The 15,725-nt window shown below is 40.1% G+C and overlaps 1 protein-coding gene across 7 annotated transcripts in view; it reads left to right on the top strand.

Moving 5' to 3' along the window:
* The window catches only part of GRID2 (glutamate ionotropic receptor delta type subunit 2), an 835,972-nt gene that overhangs the window by 186,460 nt on the left and 633,787 nt on the right, over positions 1 to 15,725 (top strand). For all 7 annotated transcript variants that reach the window (XR_014568339.1, XR_014568340.1, XR_014568341.1 and 4 more), the window contains exon 2: positions 4,165 to 4,320. Coding sequence is in view for 4 of the 7 variants with exons in the window: in XM_083756400.1 (XP_083612526.1) it covers positions 4,165 to 4,320 (156 nt within the window). In the remaining 3 variants the exon portion in view is untranslated. The remainder of the gene's footprint in view (positions 1 to 4,164; positions 4,321 to 15,725) is intronic.

Genomic DNA, 15,725 nt, shown 5'->3' with positions numbered 1-15,725 from the left:
TGAGCTGTGCCACATATATTTAAATATGTAATTCCCAAAACTGATCTGCATAGGGGGAGCTAAACCATGTAGGAGCCAACCTTGCCAAGGGCCAGGGGTCTCTCATTTTTCAGCTCCACCCTTCCAGGTGAGTAGGGAGGTCTTCCTGCTCCACCACTTCCTGGGCCCCCACAACTGAAGACGCAAGGAGAAAGGCAGGCTTCAATAGCCCATGCATCGGCCCCACCCTCATTGTCACATGTGTCTGGTTGCTTGGGGAACCATTGGGAAAATGGTGTAGTGGTAAATATCATGGGCTATTGCAAGGTGCATTAATGACTATATTGTAAAACTCCACCCCCACGTCTCAGTCATGGGCAGGCATGATGCAGACGCTTGTCAGCAAACAGAAGAGGAAGAAAGAATACCAATAACGTTTGAATTAACCAGGTAGAAAGTTAATATATACTCAAGGTCCAAAATGGCATTTATTCCAATGATCTAACCTTATTTTAGAAACATTAAACATTCAAGCTTCAGTTTAAATAAAATAGTTTAATTTCACAGATGGGTAAGATGATGCTTTGATGACATTTCTGTGGTCACAGAAACAGTTCGTGAATAACTAGGGAACTCTTGTGTTTGTTTTTCTGTCCTGTAACTGAGCCCGCTACGCAAGCATACCTTGTAGCAATATTGGGTCTCATGTATAGGATAATAATGCAATATCAGCAGTTTGGAAACACAGTGTAATTGGATTCACACACTGGAACGAACTAACAATGTCACTGGGGACAAGGAGCAATCATATTAAGCAATGTTCATTAGAACATAAAATGACTGTGGTTTTTGTTTAAATTATCGAATACTTGTGATATAGTAGAAGAGCTGGTGCTTAGTTGAGATACTCAAGTCTATATTAATCCATTTTGGATTACTCTTGTTTACATGTGCATACAAGAATATTTTCCCATGATATTTGCTTATACTTTTTTTTTTTTTTTGCAATACACTCCCTCAGTCTCTGTGATTCTTCCCAACAGAATTAGTTAGTTGTAGCTTATTTATTTACTTAAGAACATTTAAAACCCACTTAACATTAATGGGAAAAAAAAACTCCAAGTGGCATACAAAACTCAATAGATAAAAAAACATATACAAATACATTTACAAATACAGGTCCCACCTTCGAGCAAATTCAGATGTCAGAGCATGGACCAGTTGAAATAAATAAAACAGCAAAATAAATTTCAGAAAAATGGAAATGTTTATACATTATAGAATAGAATTTTGTATTTCTGCAAACCATTTATTTACTTATGGAATTATTTATAAAAATGTTTCCATACTGTTGTATCATAAAATATATCACAGCAGTTTGCAACAATATAAAAACATAAAACCAAACATGTATGTGGCAGGTGCAGTTTTGACTACACAGAACACATTCCCCACACTTGGGGAATAATTATATATACTTTTTATTCATAGATCATGGTGCAGAACCTTTCGCACTCCCAGTATTAATTAACAAAGTTTGTAGACCACTTGACTGTAAGAAAATCTATACAGTTTACAAAAATATAAAATTGAACATTAAAATTCTTGTTAAAAACAGTTTAAACAGGTATTTAAAGGGATTCAAAAGATGACTAAAATCAACAGTAGCTAGAAAGATAATACAATTAACTCCTACATGTTCGGATAGGCTTGCCTGAACAAAAGCCCTTTAAGCAGGCACTGAAAAGAATACAGCAAAGATTCCTCCCTGATGTCCTTAGGCAGGAAATTCCAAAGTGTAGGTGGTCCCACACTGAAAGAATTGTTTCTTACAAAAGCAAAGTGAATATTGAAACCTATAAGAGTTTCAGTTTTGCAGATATAAATGGTTGAGAGGGCATATATGGGGTAAGGTGATCCTGCAAATAAACTGGTTCCAAGCTAGGGACTACGGTATATACTAATAGTAATAGTAATACTGTAGTAATAGTAATACCTTGAACTTGACCTGTTAGTTGTTAAACTCCAACTCAAATCAGCCCCAGACAGCATGGCCAATGACCAAGGAGCCCATGGAGCCCATGGAGCCCAACAACATCTAGAAAGCCACAGACTGCCATCAACTTTTCTCTTTTTTGTCATCTGTCAGGTGGGATTTAAGCAGCAATACTCTATTTTTGCCCAGTGGAAACAACCTTTTTATCAGTGTATGTTGGTCTGTGTTGGCGTGATGAGCATCAGTTCTAAGCTCCAAAATACCACTTGGTTCACTGTTCTGGAACTGAGTCCGTTTAGAAGTGTGAGACACCCAAACCATTTTACCAGGGCTAGGATTAAATGGCTCTCACCTCTAAATAGTGCTTACCAATTGTCTCCACTGGAGACCACTTTTCACAACAGCTGCTGCCAGGAGCCCACAATGCCTTCAAGAAGTTAAGTGAAGCTACTCTGTATGTAAATAACGCTCTGGCAAAATGACAGAGGAATTAAGAAGGAAGGGAGAAAAATGTTCGTGTTTCAGCTGAGATTTGCAAGGAAATGACAGGTCATTGAGATGGAGAGGTATGAAACAGCTGCTCCAGATGGCAAGAGATGCAGAGAAGAAAACTCCTGGGTCAAAGTGGACAAAGTTTTTGTGCAGGGAGCCTGCTGGCACTGAATGAATAGAGCTGGCAGGAAAATTGATGGTGGAGGATATGGAAAGGAGACCATGATAAATTAAGGCAATGAGGTTTTGTTCTTTTTCTAAAACACAGGATGTGTCTGAGAACACATTGCTCTAGGATGTCCTCATAACCTGTTTTGACTGGTGTGTGAAGGACTTACGTTATAATGCAATATCTGTTATATTGCGAAGATTAATGCAAGGAAGTAGGAATGAAATAGTCTCTCAGCAATCTGCATTCTGATGTAGGACAGTAGTTTTCACATTTTCCCCACCTTTAGGGCATTGTCTGCTAAGAAAGCCACGGAACCCCTGCTCCTTTAAGAGCAGGGGTAGCTAACCCCTTTTCCAGATTTGGTTGGACATCAACCCCTGTCTTCCTTGTCCATTGACTATGCCGGTAGTTGGAGCCCAACTATCCGTGTTGCGCATCAAAGTTGGGAACTGGGCTACAAATGCCATTAAATAGAGACATTCAAAAGGGTCTGCCTACACTCACATTGTATCTGTACGTTGCAGAATATTCAGAGAAGCATGTCTTCTGTTCTTGGTCACCTCATTGAGGAAACCCCAATAAACTTCAAAAAAACACTCCAACTTTTCCTAGATTACAGTAGGGATTTTTTAGTGGTGGCCAGATGCAACAGAATGAATCACTCCCTAATTTTTTGTAGTTATGTAGAAGGGTTTTCTATAGGTTAAACTTTCCTTGGTCCTGTTCCTAACAAGGTTTCTGCTTCGGTACATGGGCTATGTTGTTCTCTGTATCTGGTTTCTGTGAAATTTGGTAAGGAGTCTTAGAGTCAACCATTGTGATGACAGATTTAGGATCAAAAACATAATGCTGCAACTTTTAAGATGGATAACACTACTGTACATGGACCTCAGCATTGTACCAGCAGAGCAATGTAGTTCAAGGCTACTATGCCAGCTGCACTCATTGTAATTAAATGTGGTGTAATGGTGGATCGCATGTCCACCACCCCAAAAGCAAGGAATTCAGGATCATGATAGGCAGTTACAGTACAACTTACATGCAGCATAGCAGGTTGGACATGTAGGATGCTGCTGTAGCTATGCTGTCATTAACCACACTCCCACCTGTTGTTGATCTTGCCAGCTGCTGTATCTTTTATTGCAAATTTATGTTCCCTAATTGTCATTTGCAGGAGCCATCCTAGCTCGCCAATCTGTTATAGTTTGTAAGGTTATTACCTCCGTCTCCTGGCTGCATTCCATTTTGGATTACTTATACCATGCCTACCATAATTTCTGCAAATCATTTTTTGTTGTTGTATGGTCAGACATCCTCCTTATTTTGCCCTAAAGTATATTGAACCCTTGCCAAGCATCGTTAACAAATTTCTTGGCTTGCTCATAAACAGGTGGCTGTGCTGAACTGCAAACTAAATTCATGCCTTTGAATTATCAGCAAAACGTGTCTTCATGCATTGCATCCTGAATCTCTGCACAGTTCATATGTAGTACTGCTCTTAATTCTTCACATGCCTTCTTTCTAGGGGCAATATTTGATGAATCTGCAAAAAAGGATGAGGAGGTATTTCGCATGGCAGTTTCTGATCTCAACCAGAATGATGAAATCCTACAGACGGAGAAAATCACAATTTCTGTGAATTTTGTGGATGGCAACAACCCATTCCAGGCAGTTCAAGAAGGTAGGCTTTCCGAGGGTGGAATATTTTACAGCTTGTGTTTTGGTATAGATACGTACTTCTGGATTGTGGTCTCCTTAATCATCTGCATTCAAGCCAAACGTATACATTGTTGACTGATGAACATTTTTTTATTTATAAAATAGCAGAGCATGGGAATTGGCTTTGGTTTCGTGGTGGCAAGTTGTGAACTGGCCACTGGTTGGATTCAATGCAGCAGGTCAAACTGATAAGGTGTTTCTTGTTGACTAGCGTCAAAATTATGATGACTGACCTGGAGTAGCAAATCTTGCTTTCATTCATGTTAATCAATTAGGGAATGTAGAGGAATATGACAGAATTAGTTCTATTAGTCTATAGAAATTGGCTTGGTCTTATTGTGAGAAAAAAGATTCCTTTCCCATGTTCTCTTAACATTTATATTGGTCAAATGCTAGCATATATTGATTACCTAAAATATGAATGTAAGACTTCCTAAAATGAATGTTTATTTGTACATGTTTTTATATTTTTGTTAGAAGATGTGAAGTCTTAGCTAGTGCTTGAATTACAGAGGGAGAGGGGGCAAAGAAGGTTTGTCCCCTTATGTCTTATGATGGTTTTGCTAGCCATTGTTTTAGGAGGTGGTGGGTGTGCTATTGGGATGCAGGATTGGAATGTACTGCGGACACAGGGTCTCATTAATTCAGTATTTCAGTCACTGGTTTATAACGGATAGACTGATAACTATCCTTCACAAGGGGCAATAGCTAAGGGCTGTGATCCATTATGTGGATTATAGCACACAGGTGTTGCTCGAGAGTATCCACTTTTTATAGTTGGTGGAATGTGTTTCCATTAATACATTCAGTATAAGTGTGTGCTGATGTATTTCTGCTTTTGTATGGGCGTGCTCATAGGAAGCTTTGCAGATAACACTGGTGGATCGCTTGGAAAATCAATCTACCTGTTCTCAAGTAATTGTTATTAATGTTGTGCTTTGTAGCAATGATTGCTTTCTTATTTCAGCCAGTGGGTTGTATCCAATGCTAGTTGTGCTTGGAGTAGACCCATTGAAGTTAATGCACATTACTAATTTAGGGTAATTAATTTCAATGGGTCTACTCTGAGTAGGTTTTGGTAGGCTACAACCAATATGCTTTATTCACCAACTGATGTTTTGTGAGAAGAGCTCCTTCAAAAACAGCAGTACTGTATGTTTCAAGACTTATTTTCAACAAAATAGGCATATCAGGCAAATGCACAGTTCTTCCTAGTAACATTTTTGTTGTTGAGCTTGTATCTTTGTACAGTTATCAGTGGCTGATTATGATTATCATTGCTTTCTTTTGACATCCATTGTTGGTAAGTGTGACAATTTGCCAATTATAGCAAGACTGAAATTGGTACTACATTTGGTTTTCTCAGAATATTGGATTTAGGTTCTTAGGGACCATTATTACATGCTTGAATTATTGTGTTTAAGCATGTATTTCTTATGAAAAGGAAGTAGGGGTTAGCTTTGTGACTGGAAGCTGGATAGCTTGTACTTCTCTTTGGATGTTTCTTAGGATTTAAAATTGGAATTCAATAAGCTGTTAAGGAAAGGAAATGTTTGATGGGGTGAAGTCAGACCTACCAGCATGCATGGGTGGGAAAACTCCAGTTATTATATTAAGATTGCATTTAAGAAAGTATTTAGTAATACTGAAGCTATTGGGTTCTCTCACTGAGGGGAGCTGATCCAATCTTCTGCTGAAAGCTTCCTAAATCTTACTACGTTTCTTAAACTGTAATGCCTTTTAATGAGTATTTAGATATCCTTCTTAATCCCCATTGTAGTTGCCTTCTGAATTTCAAAAAGGTGGCACTCTTTCAGATTTGGTTTAGGAGAAGAGAGATTTCAGTAAATATTTCAAACAAGGATTTCACACAGCACAAGACAAACACCTGTTCTTGGGTGTAATCCAGATTAAATGGTGAAATGTGCATTTCCCCGCACACCCAGGAGTGAGATCTCAAGAGACAAGAACCAATATTGGTAAACCAATATGAAACTCACCTACTGCACGCATATTCAAGTTGCATAGACAAAAGGATAAAGACCCTCTGGATCTTTACCTGAGCAAGCCTACCCAGGTTAGATGCCCAGCACCCATCCTTAAACTGATGTGAACCTTTCATTGCTAGCTCATCATGGTGAGTTAAAGGGCACCTGTTTGGCCATCCCACCCAGCTGTTCAGCGTTTGGAAGCATGTGCCCCCAGATTCCAAGGGAATTATACCAATGCAATCCTCTTGAACTGGTCAGCAATGTTACCAATGTTGGTTAAATATCTGAGAGTGCCTCAGAGGTGAATGTGGTGTTTTACACCGCTGCTCACATTTACTGCCTAGTGCCACAGGCAAATATCAAATCACTCAGCTTTACAGGGGCCGAACAAACTCAACGCCAGGGGTAAAGCTCTGGCCATACAAGATTCTGAATGAAGTCACGTAGGTGCAACCATCATTCTGTTTGTGGAGGTGGGGGGACATCTGGAACCTGAATATAAGATTTGGACAGCAGGGACTTTTGTCATGAAAGATCACAGCCGGATATTAGGCCACTTCAGATAAAGCCCTCACTCATTAAAAAGTATGTGTTGGGGGGAGGCATACAGGGTAGCCTCACTACTGAGACACATGCTGACACGTGTTTGGGGTGTGACTACTGATGTACAGGCAAGCCTGCAATGAATAATGATTCCCTTTGCATGCATATTTTTTTGCGTTTCACACAGCAACTGAACAGATGGCAAGGGTGGTACTGGTGGGTCAATCCCTCCCCCCAATGTATGAGGGACCTTGGTTTGTATACCTTTTAAAGAGCTTTTGTTGGGGCAAGGAGTTTCATGTTTTCATGACCTTACAGATGCTGAGTTCATACATGAAGCTCAACACATGTGCCTTAAACTAATACCTATGAAGTAGTGGAAATGCAGTGGGACTAAAAGCTTTTAACATACAGTGGGGTGTTTTAACCACATATTATTAGACAAGAAGCTAAAAAATGCTGCAAAAGTGGTGCTGGTAGAACCCACTGCCTGTTGTGGTGTAGTGGCTAAGAGTGGTAGTCTCGTTATCTGGTGAACCGGGTTCGCATCTGCACTCCTCCACATGCAGCTGCTGGGTGACCTTGGGCTAGTCAGACTTCTTTGAAGTCTCTCAGCCTCACTCACCTCACAGAGTGTTTGTTGTGGGGAGGAAGGGAAAGGAGAATGTTAGCCGCTTTGAGACTCCATAGGGTATTGATAAAGTGGGATATCAAATCCAAACTCCTCCTCCTCCTCCTCCTCTTCTCCTCAGCACACATGGTTGCTGGTTGCCATAATAGTTGTTACCAAGCTCAACTTCTGCCAACAGCAGCAACAAAAAAAGGTTAACCGCATATGCTTCCATAAAAAAGTACTGCTGAAATTCTGTGCAATTCTAATTAATTCCAGTGGGATCTGCAAATGAGATATTGATGGCTTCTACAACATTTCTTACTTTGATAGCAGAAATAAGAAGCTTATACCTAATTATAAACTAGTTCTAAGTCACTCTGTATGAAATTTTGTAGGTAAGTGTAATTGTATTTCTCAGACTCCTGTCTCTCTATTTTATCAAGTGGTCATCCTTTTCAATCTCCTTGTATAAATTATTATGGTACCCTGAGGCTTCGTCCATATAGATCTTAGGGTAACTGGCGAATACTTCTCATTTGATTTATGAAACTTCACTTACAAAGGTGAGTCATATTTTTTCCTCCCCAAGACTGGGGAAGAGATATCTTGTAAGTAAGACTAGATGTGGCCTCAGGAGACAACTGCATATATTATAGAATGATGAAATATAAGATTCAATTGGATTTAATAATAAAAGAATTCCCTTCAGCATAAAATATTATGGAGAAGTCCTGAAGTTAACATGGGTCTGCAGAAGCTGACCCCCATGTTCCAAAAATCCACTGAAAAAATTCTAAAGCTGTTACTTAGGTCTATTAGAAATAGGTGCTGCTGTTGCAGGAAGATAAAATGTGTTTCCATGCACTCTGGCTTCCATCACAGTGTTCCGTTGCACCAGAAGTGATTTAGTCATGCTGGACACATGATGTGGAAAACTGTTTACGGACAAATGCTGGTTCCCTCGGCCTGAAAAGTGAGATGAGCGCCGCAGCCCCATAGTTCCCCTGACTGGACTTAATTGTCCAGGGTCCTTTATCTTTTTACCTATTAGAATGGATTTCTCTGGTTATGATAGACATAACTATACAAATTCTTTCCCAATAGAAGAACCCAACTTGGAAACACATACAGAACCCACAATCAAACCTTAGGCATACATACATAATTTTATTTTATGTCACCTTTCCACAGTTCCACAGTTCAAACCATGCTCAAGGCAGCTTATGACATGAAAAAATGTATAGCTACAACCTAACAAAAGTAGTCATAAATAATAAATAAAGCACTGAAAAACATACAATCCAACAGAACAGTTTCCACGTAAATCACAACAAAATATAAACGAAAGATACAAAAACAACATAATCAACAACTCCTCAAACAACCCCCCCAACAACCCCCCTGAGCCCAAGAGTGTGTTCCGCAGTCTCACCTTTTGTATTTTGAATCAGCAAGGAGATGGGAAAAGGCCTGTAAAACAAGCAGCAGGTCTTCTAGGACTGACAGCCAAGGCATGTTTACTTGGAAGTAAGCCACAATTCCCTTAATTACCTAATAAGTCATTTGCATACCCATGGTTTCTGTTTATTCTGCAGAAATTGTCATTTAGGTTTTCCTAGGAGGAAAGAGGGAGACAGACAGAAACTGATAAATAATCAAATTTCACTTTTTCTGGAACATAGGGACCTGCCTCAGGTTGCATCAGACTATTTGTTCATGTCACCCAGTATTGTTTCTTGTAATTGGACACAGATCTCCAGGGTTTTCACATCATCAGTTATCTACGGAATGGAAACAATGTAAAACTTTAAAACAATGTAAAAAGTAATTAATTGTGTACCATTGTGGACTTAAAGCCAACAACAAGGATGTGAATTAATACCAATTAAATTTACTTAACTAATTTCCATTCCTGACCACAGAGGAACAGAAATTTCTGCTTCCTTTTTTCCATTTCTATTGGAAGTCGACCACACAAAACTGAAGGCAACCCAACAAATTTTCAGGAACCACGTTCCAGCAAACCAAGGATATGCAACCAAGAAAAAGCAGCATACTTTCTCTTTCCACCTTTGTGAATGTCAGAGATTTGAAGAAGATCTTAAGCCACCCAAGTGGATGCCAGCCTCTTCACAACAGTGTTATTGGTTGTCCCTTTGGTGACAGCACTCCCCCTTCCCCCCGAATCTGGGCTGTCATATATCATTGTCCGTCTTGTTTCTTGCTTCACAGCATCAGACATGGAGCATCTCTGCAAGGCTTAGTACTGCCTGAGGCTTTGCTTACACCTGGATAGCTGTTTGTTCCATTCAGTGGGTTCAGCAAAGAGGCACCCCCTTCGACAGCCTCTGCAAACCTCTGGCTTTCAAATCCTTCAGAGTTTCAGCTCTGTCAGCTTGAAGCTCTGATCTCATAAATTGGACTTGCCACACTTGCCTTCTTTGAGCCTTTCAAGGATGCGTCCTGACAGTAAATTTCAGCGCGAGAGTTTTCTGTCATTTATATTGTTGACTTTGAAAAAGTCCTTTTATTTCTGTCTTTATGATGTGCTCCTAAAGAGTTTGGCAAACAAGTATCAGCTTTTTTGATAAATGCATTCAAATACTTGCATAAATAGTTTCCTAAATCTTGGAGAGGTCTTGTATAGGGGCCTTGTTCTTCTCCTTCTCACTCCTTAGCAGGCCTTGATCCACACCTCTAAAGGGGGATGGTGAGTAATCACAGGTGGCAGCAGGCCCTTGCCACTGCCATTCATTTGCTTGTCCACTTGAATGACTGAGCAAGCGGTGATGGTGACAAGGAACAATCCCTCTCTTTAGCAGAAGGGGGACCTGTGACCCTCCAGATATTCTTAGACTTCAGCTCCCATCATCTCTCAGCACTGACCAGACTAGTTGCTGTTGGGAGTTGGAGTCCAACAATATCTGTAGGACCACAGGTTCCTCCATCCCTTCTGTTGATGGTATAACCCCCTTTCAGATTAGAACAAAATGGCAGGTGAGCAAGTTTGGTTGGCTGCTCTCCCCATTCTGCACTTGCCTGTTTGCTTAGGCCTGCAAGCAAATGGTAACTGTGCCACCTGCCACCTGAATCTCAGTCTCTGTCAATCAGGTTCTTAACCCCCCCCCCCCCGCAAAAAAGCATTTCCACCTCTAAAGTCCTATTAAAGTAACACATAAATAAGACACATAATAGAATTCATAACTGTATTATCTATTCATTAAGATGGACTACATATCAGATCACAGCTGGCTTAGGGTGAAACTGGAGCTGAGTGACACTGGGCTATGGGCTCATGCCCCTAAGGGGCTATCAATAACTGCTGACCTGAGTCCTCTGTGGTGAGCTGTGTCACGACAGCTTTTTAGTGAAGAACCTTCTGACCTGATTCAGTCCAGGCTGACAGCTGCCTCCTTCTGGTCAAGAAGGAATATAAAAGGGCACTTGGTCTCCTTGAAATTTTGCTTGAGCAACAAGGTCGATCTGAACCCTAGCAAGTCTTGCATTTCTGGTCTTGCTATTCGGTACTGAGTCCTGGCTTGTTCTTCTTCTGGTTTGCCCTCTGATCCTGATAGCTTTTCAATCTGGACTCCTAATTCCTTGGTCATATTTTACAGCCCAGCCCTGATGGTTGTCACACTGACACCATACATTTAATGCACATAAGAGTGCTGGGAATTGCTGCAGTTCCCAGGATTGCTTGGGGGTGTGGATGTGACAGTGACACTGTATTTGGATTCATCTGGAAATCCATGATGTGCTTCTGTTGGAATGCTTTGGATATAGTCAGTTTAATCAAAGTATTTCACAACAAACCAATATGCCAAAACCAATGACCAAGGCCCCTCATACTCATTCTGCAATTTCCTCTGTGTCTCACCTTGCTATAAATAATTGCAAATGTCTTATGCTTGGCAAGTGTGAAGAATAGTGCTGGCCCTATTATAATTTGAGCAGATACTGACTGCATCCTCTGTCAAGTTGGTGTTAAAAAAAACACACACACAAAAAAAGTTGCCCGGGCTAGGGAAGAATAGAAGGCAGTGAGCCATAGCAAAAATATTTTATTTTGGGCACAGAGTAGCAGAGGTTTGATGGGAAGAGGGATATGTGAAGGTTACAGCCAGGATTTCATTGAAGGAAAGTTTTATGTAAAGAAATTATGGCCTGGTGGATACAGCTCCTCCAGTTGTTTTGGCGCTTGAAGTGATGTGATAAGGTTGTCCTTTCCAGTTTTTCTGATTGCCACAGAATCCAGTTCAAAATCCACACAATTAAAAGGCTTGGATTCCATGCCCCTCCCAATGCTTTTTGAAGCACTGTTTATTAACTGGGGCATGTTCAGGTTGATATTAAACCTTTAAGAGCCAGTGTGGTGTAGTGGTTAAGAGCGGTAGATTCGTAATTTGGTGAACCGGGTTCATGTCTCTGCTCCTCCACATGCAGCTGCTGGGTGACCTTGGGCCAGTCACACTTCTCTGAAGTCTCTCAGCCTCACTCACCTCACAGAGTGTTTGTTGTGGGGGAGGAAGGGAAAGGAGATTGTTAGCCGCTTTGAGACTCCTTCGGGTAGTGATAAAGCGGGATATGAAATCCAAACTCCTCCTCCTCCTCCTCCTCCTCCTCCTCCTCCTCCTCCTCCTCCTCCTCCTCCTCTTCTTCTTCTTCTTCTTCTTCTTCTTCTTCTTCTTCTTCTTCTTCTAGCAGGCATGTCCAACAGGTAGATCACAATCTACTGGTAGATCACGAGGTGTTTCTGATAGATCTTTGGCCCCTCAGTGATCTCCTCCCCCCCAAAAAAGCGAAAAAGGCTCAACAACTCTGACTCCCCCAAAAAAGCTCAACAACTTTGGCTTTCCCAAAAAAGGTCAACTACTGTCAACTACTGTGTTTCATCTAACGACAATGGGTAAATCACTGCCACTGTGAGTAGATCGCCGTCTATTGGGAGTTGGATGTCCCTGCATTATAGTATCACAGTTCTTCACTGCCTTTCAGTTTCCTTTCAAGTCCACTTTCTCATTCCATAATAAAATGATCTGATGTAAAGTGTTATGTTCATATTTAAACTCAAGGGTGAGAGAATGAAATCAGTTTTGCATTTTGAAACATAAAGCGGCCAGGGTAGGTGAGGATGCGAGAAAGAAATACAGACACATTGTATATTGGCTAATATTTCCTCTGTAGCATGATAACTGGTTATTTTGTTTTATGTCTTAAGTGAATTCTGAGCCAGATAGACACTCTTTTCACCTACTTATTATTCACACATAATTGCCTCAAACCACAATTTGTGATCTGGAAAGAAAAAAAGTTTCTATGTTTCAGTCTACTATGGGTGCAAAATGGATATCAAACAGAAAATGGCATATTCTGAAACTTACTTAGATAGCTTCGAGCGGTTATTCAGAATAATGTCCCCTGTGAGGCCATTGCTGCACCTGTAGGCTCCCTGTTGCATCTGTACCCCATGGTGGATTTACGTAGTGGTTGCAGCCGTGCTCCATCAATTAGTGTTGTGCTGCTGCCATTTAAAAATTCTCAGAACACCCATTCCTCTAGAGCATTGTGGGAAATGAAAATGGTGGCCCATGATTTTCCACATTGCCCCACAGCAATGCTGTGTTGGGTGTTTTAAGATACTGTGGAAAAATTTTTAATGGTGGCTTGCGATGGGTTGCCATCCTGCTGGAGCATTGGAACTTCAACAACCAGGTTCCCACCTCCCCCAGTTTTTCTGGGTTTGTCTTCTTGGATCTACTCCAGGCATGTTCTGATAATCTCACCCACCATATGAAGGACATTTGGCACTAAATATAAAAGGTAGGTGTTGGCTTTTGTCGGTGAAAAACATTTTAAAACATTCTTGTTTACTTTTGATGGCTGTTCCAGGCAACCCTGAAATCCTTGTTTGAGAGAATGTTGTTAACTGTTTTTTGAATGCTTAAAAAAACCATCATTTTTTTAAAAAGTGTTTTTTTATTATTATTATTGATGTGTTTGTTGCCTTTGAGTCCTTTGGGAGGGAGGGAGGAATATAAATTGAAATAATAATAATATACTTAAAATATTTCTTTTATGAGTCATATTTGGTGTCTTTGGTAGAATCTCAGGAACACAAAAAGGTGAAGCAAATAAATACTACTCATAATGGACCCGTTTTTCTTCCTTGCTCTCTTCTCATTCCTTCCTTCCCTTCCTCTAACCCCTTAGTTATTTGACTTGTACCTAGTCATGTAAGATCCCAAAGCTTCCATCTCTCCCTAAAGGAAGATCTAACTGTAGAACTATACAATATGCTTAAGTCTCATGCCATCACTGGGCTTAAATTGCTTAACTGTTTGTGCCCAGAATCTATTTTCTTTCTAGACTAAAGATATCATGCTTATTAAAAACGTATGCAAGTGCAAATGCTTGCGATGTGTTCAAAATCCTAATTAGTCAAATTAAAAATATAAACTGATCAGTAGGTTTAGATAACTGTTTTCTCCCACCCTGTCCCAATGCAGTTCCATAGGGCACTTCATACTTTGCCCTGTCTAAAATTCTTGGTGGACTGCAATTGCAACCCATTGTTTTGTTTTCAGTGCTGTTTGGTGAGCAGCTGATACTGTTGAAGTTCTAGGACATGGGCATTGTGTGACTAGCACCCCATAAACATTACTCCAGTCGGATCAGTCAGTTGGGTGAACTGTGAAGCAGGTTATTAGCTTTTGAAATGGACTTGAGTTAGAACTGATTGAAGATGATTCAATCTTGGTATGGGATTACAATGTTCTGTTTCTAATGAATGTGATTCTTGCTGCCCTTCTATGTGAACAGCTATAGATTCTGGTTAATTGCATTTTCTATTGTTTTGAAAAAAAAATCTAATCCAGGTTGTTTCATCTTTAACTTTTTTTTAACAATTCATCATCTGACATAGCCAACAATTTCCTTTGATAAATTCAAAGCAGTATTATTTTACTTTTCTTTTAAGAGAGCTACATGAATTCAGACCCATCTAAATCATTTCTGCAGTGTGCTGATGGCCACAGACGTTTGCACAGATCTAGAAAAGAAATATTTAAGTGAATGAGTAATGTGGGTTCCCTGATCTCCAAAATTAGTCACCTTGCACTAACACTTTAGTCACCTTGCACTAACTGGTAATCAGTTAAGCTTCACACAGATTATACACATTGAAATGAATAGACCTAATTTAACCATGTTAATTTCAGTTACAGGTAGGTAGCTGTGTTGGTCTGCCATAGTTGAAACAAAATTAAAAAAATTCCTTCCAGTAGCACCTTACAGACCGACTAAGTTTGTTATTGGTATGAGCTTTCGTGTATCTGAAGAAGTGTGCATATCTGAAGTGTGGTATCTGAAGAGATGCTCATGCACATGAAAGCTCATACCAATAACAAACTTAGTTGGTGTCTAAGGTGCCACTGGAAGGAATGTTAATTTCAGTGGGTCTGCTCTGAGTAAAACTTAATTGAATACCACCCACAGCCCAAGATCCCTACCTCCCCTCCCCTCGCCCAAAAGAAAAATTGTCTCTGGTAGTCAGAGTGAAGTATTATGTGGGGGGCAAAGAGCAAGCCCATTATGATTTGTACCTCATTGGTACGAGCTGTGTAATAAGTCTGTTTCCTTGCAATCCACATAGTTTCTGGCAGGCTGATCATTTAGCTTTAATAAATGAACTTTATCTACATTTTTCACTTATCCAGTTTCATTTCATTTACTCCTGGTAACCCCATATCAAAGTGATGATTAAACTGATATTCCCTGTTATTAATCATTCTGATGGTCCACATTGTGTATTTCAACATTCATTTAGTTAAATGAATTAATATTACAAACAATAAATGAAGACTGCAGTCCTATGAATCCTTTGCTGTAAATAAGCAGTGCCATTGTATTCATAAACATGAATCGGATTGATTACAGTACATAAACAGGAAGGCCTTTCATTGGGAAGACCGTTCATTGCCTACAGACAGCCACCCAATCTTAAACAACTCCTCACCCACAATAATACAACAATCAGACTTAACATGGACACTGGTACCAGAGCCTGCAATAAACCCAGATGCCAACTTTGCTGCTGCATACACCCGGACAACACCATTACTGGCCCAACAACATCAAACATACCATCTCAGGACTATTTAATTGCTCATCTTCTAACATTCTCTATGCCATCAAATGCCAACAGTACCCTTCAGCCCT

This window comes from Podarcis gaigeae (genome assembly GCF_964106915.1).
Source record: "Podarcis gaigeae genome assembly, chromosome: 9".
Taxonomy (NCBI): Eukaryota; Metazoa; Chordata; class Lepidosauria; order Squamata; family Lacertidae; genus Podarcis; species Podarcis gaigeae.
Note: the sequence above shows the minus strand (reverse complement) of the source record. Positions and strands in the feature narration are given on the sequence as shown.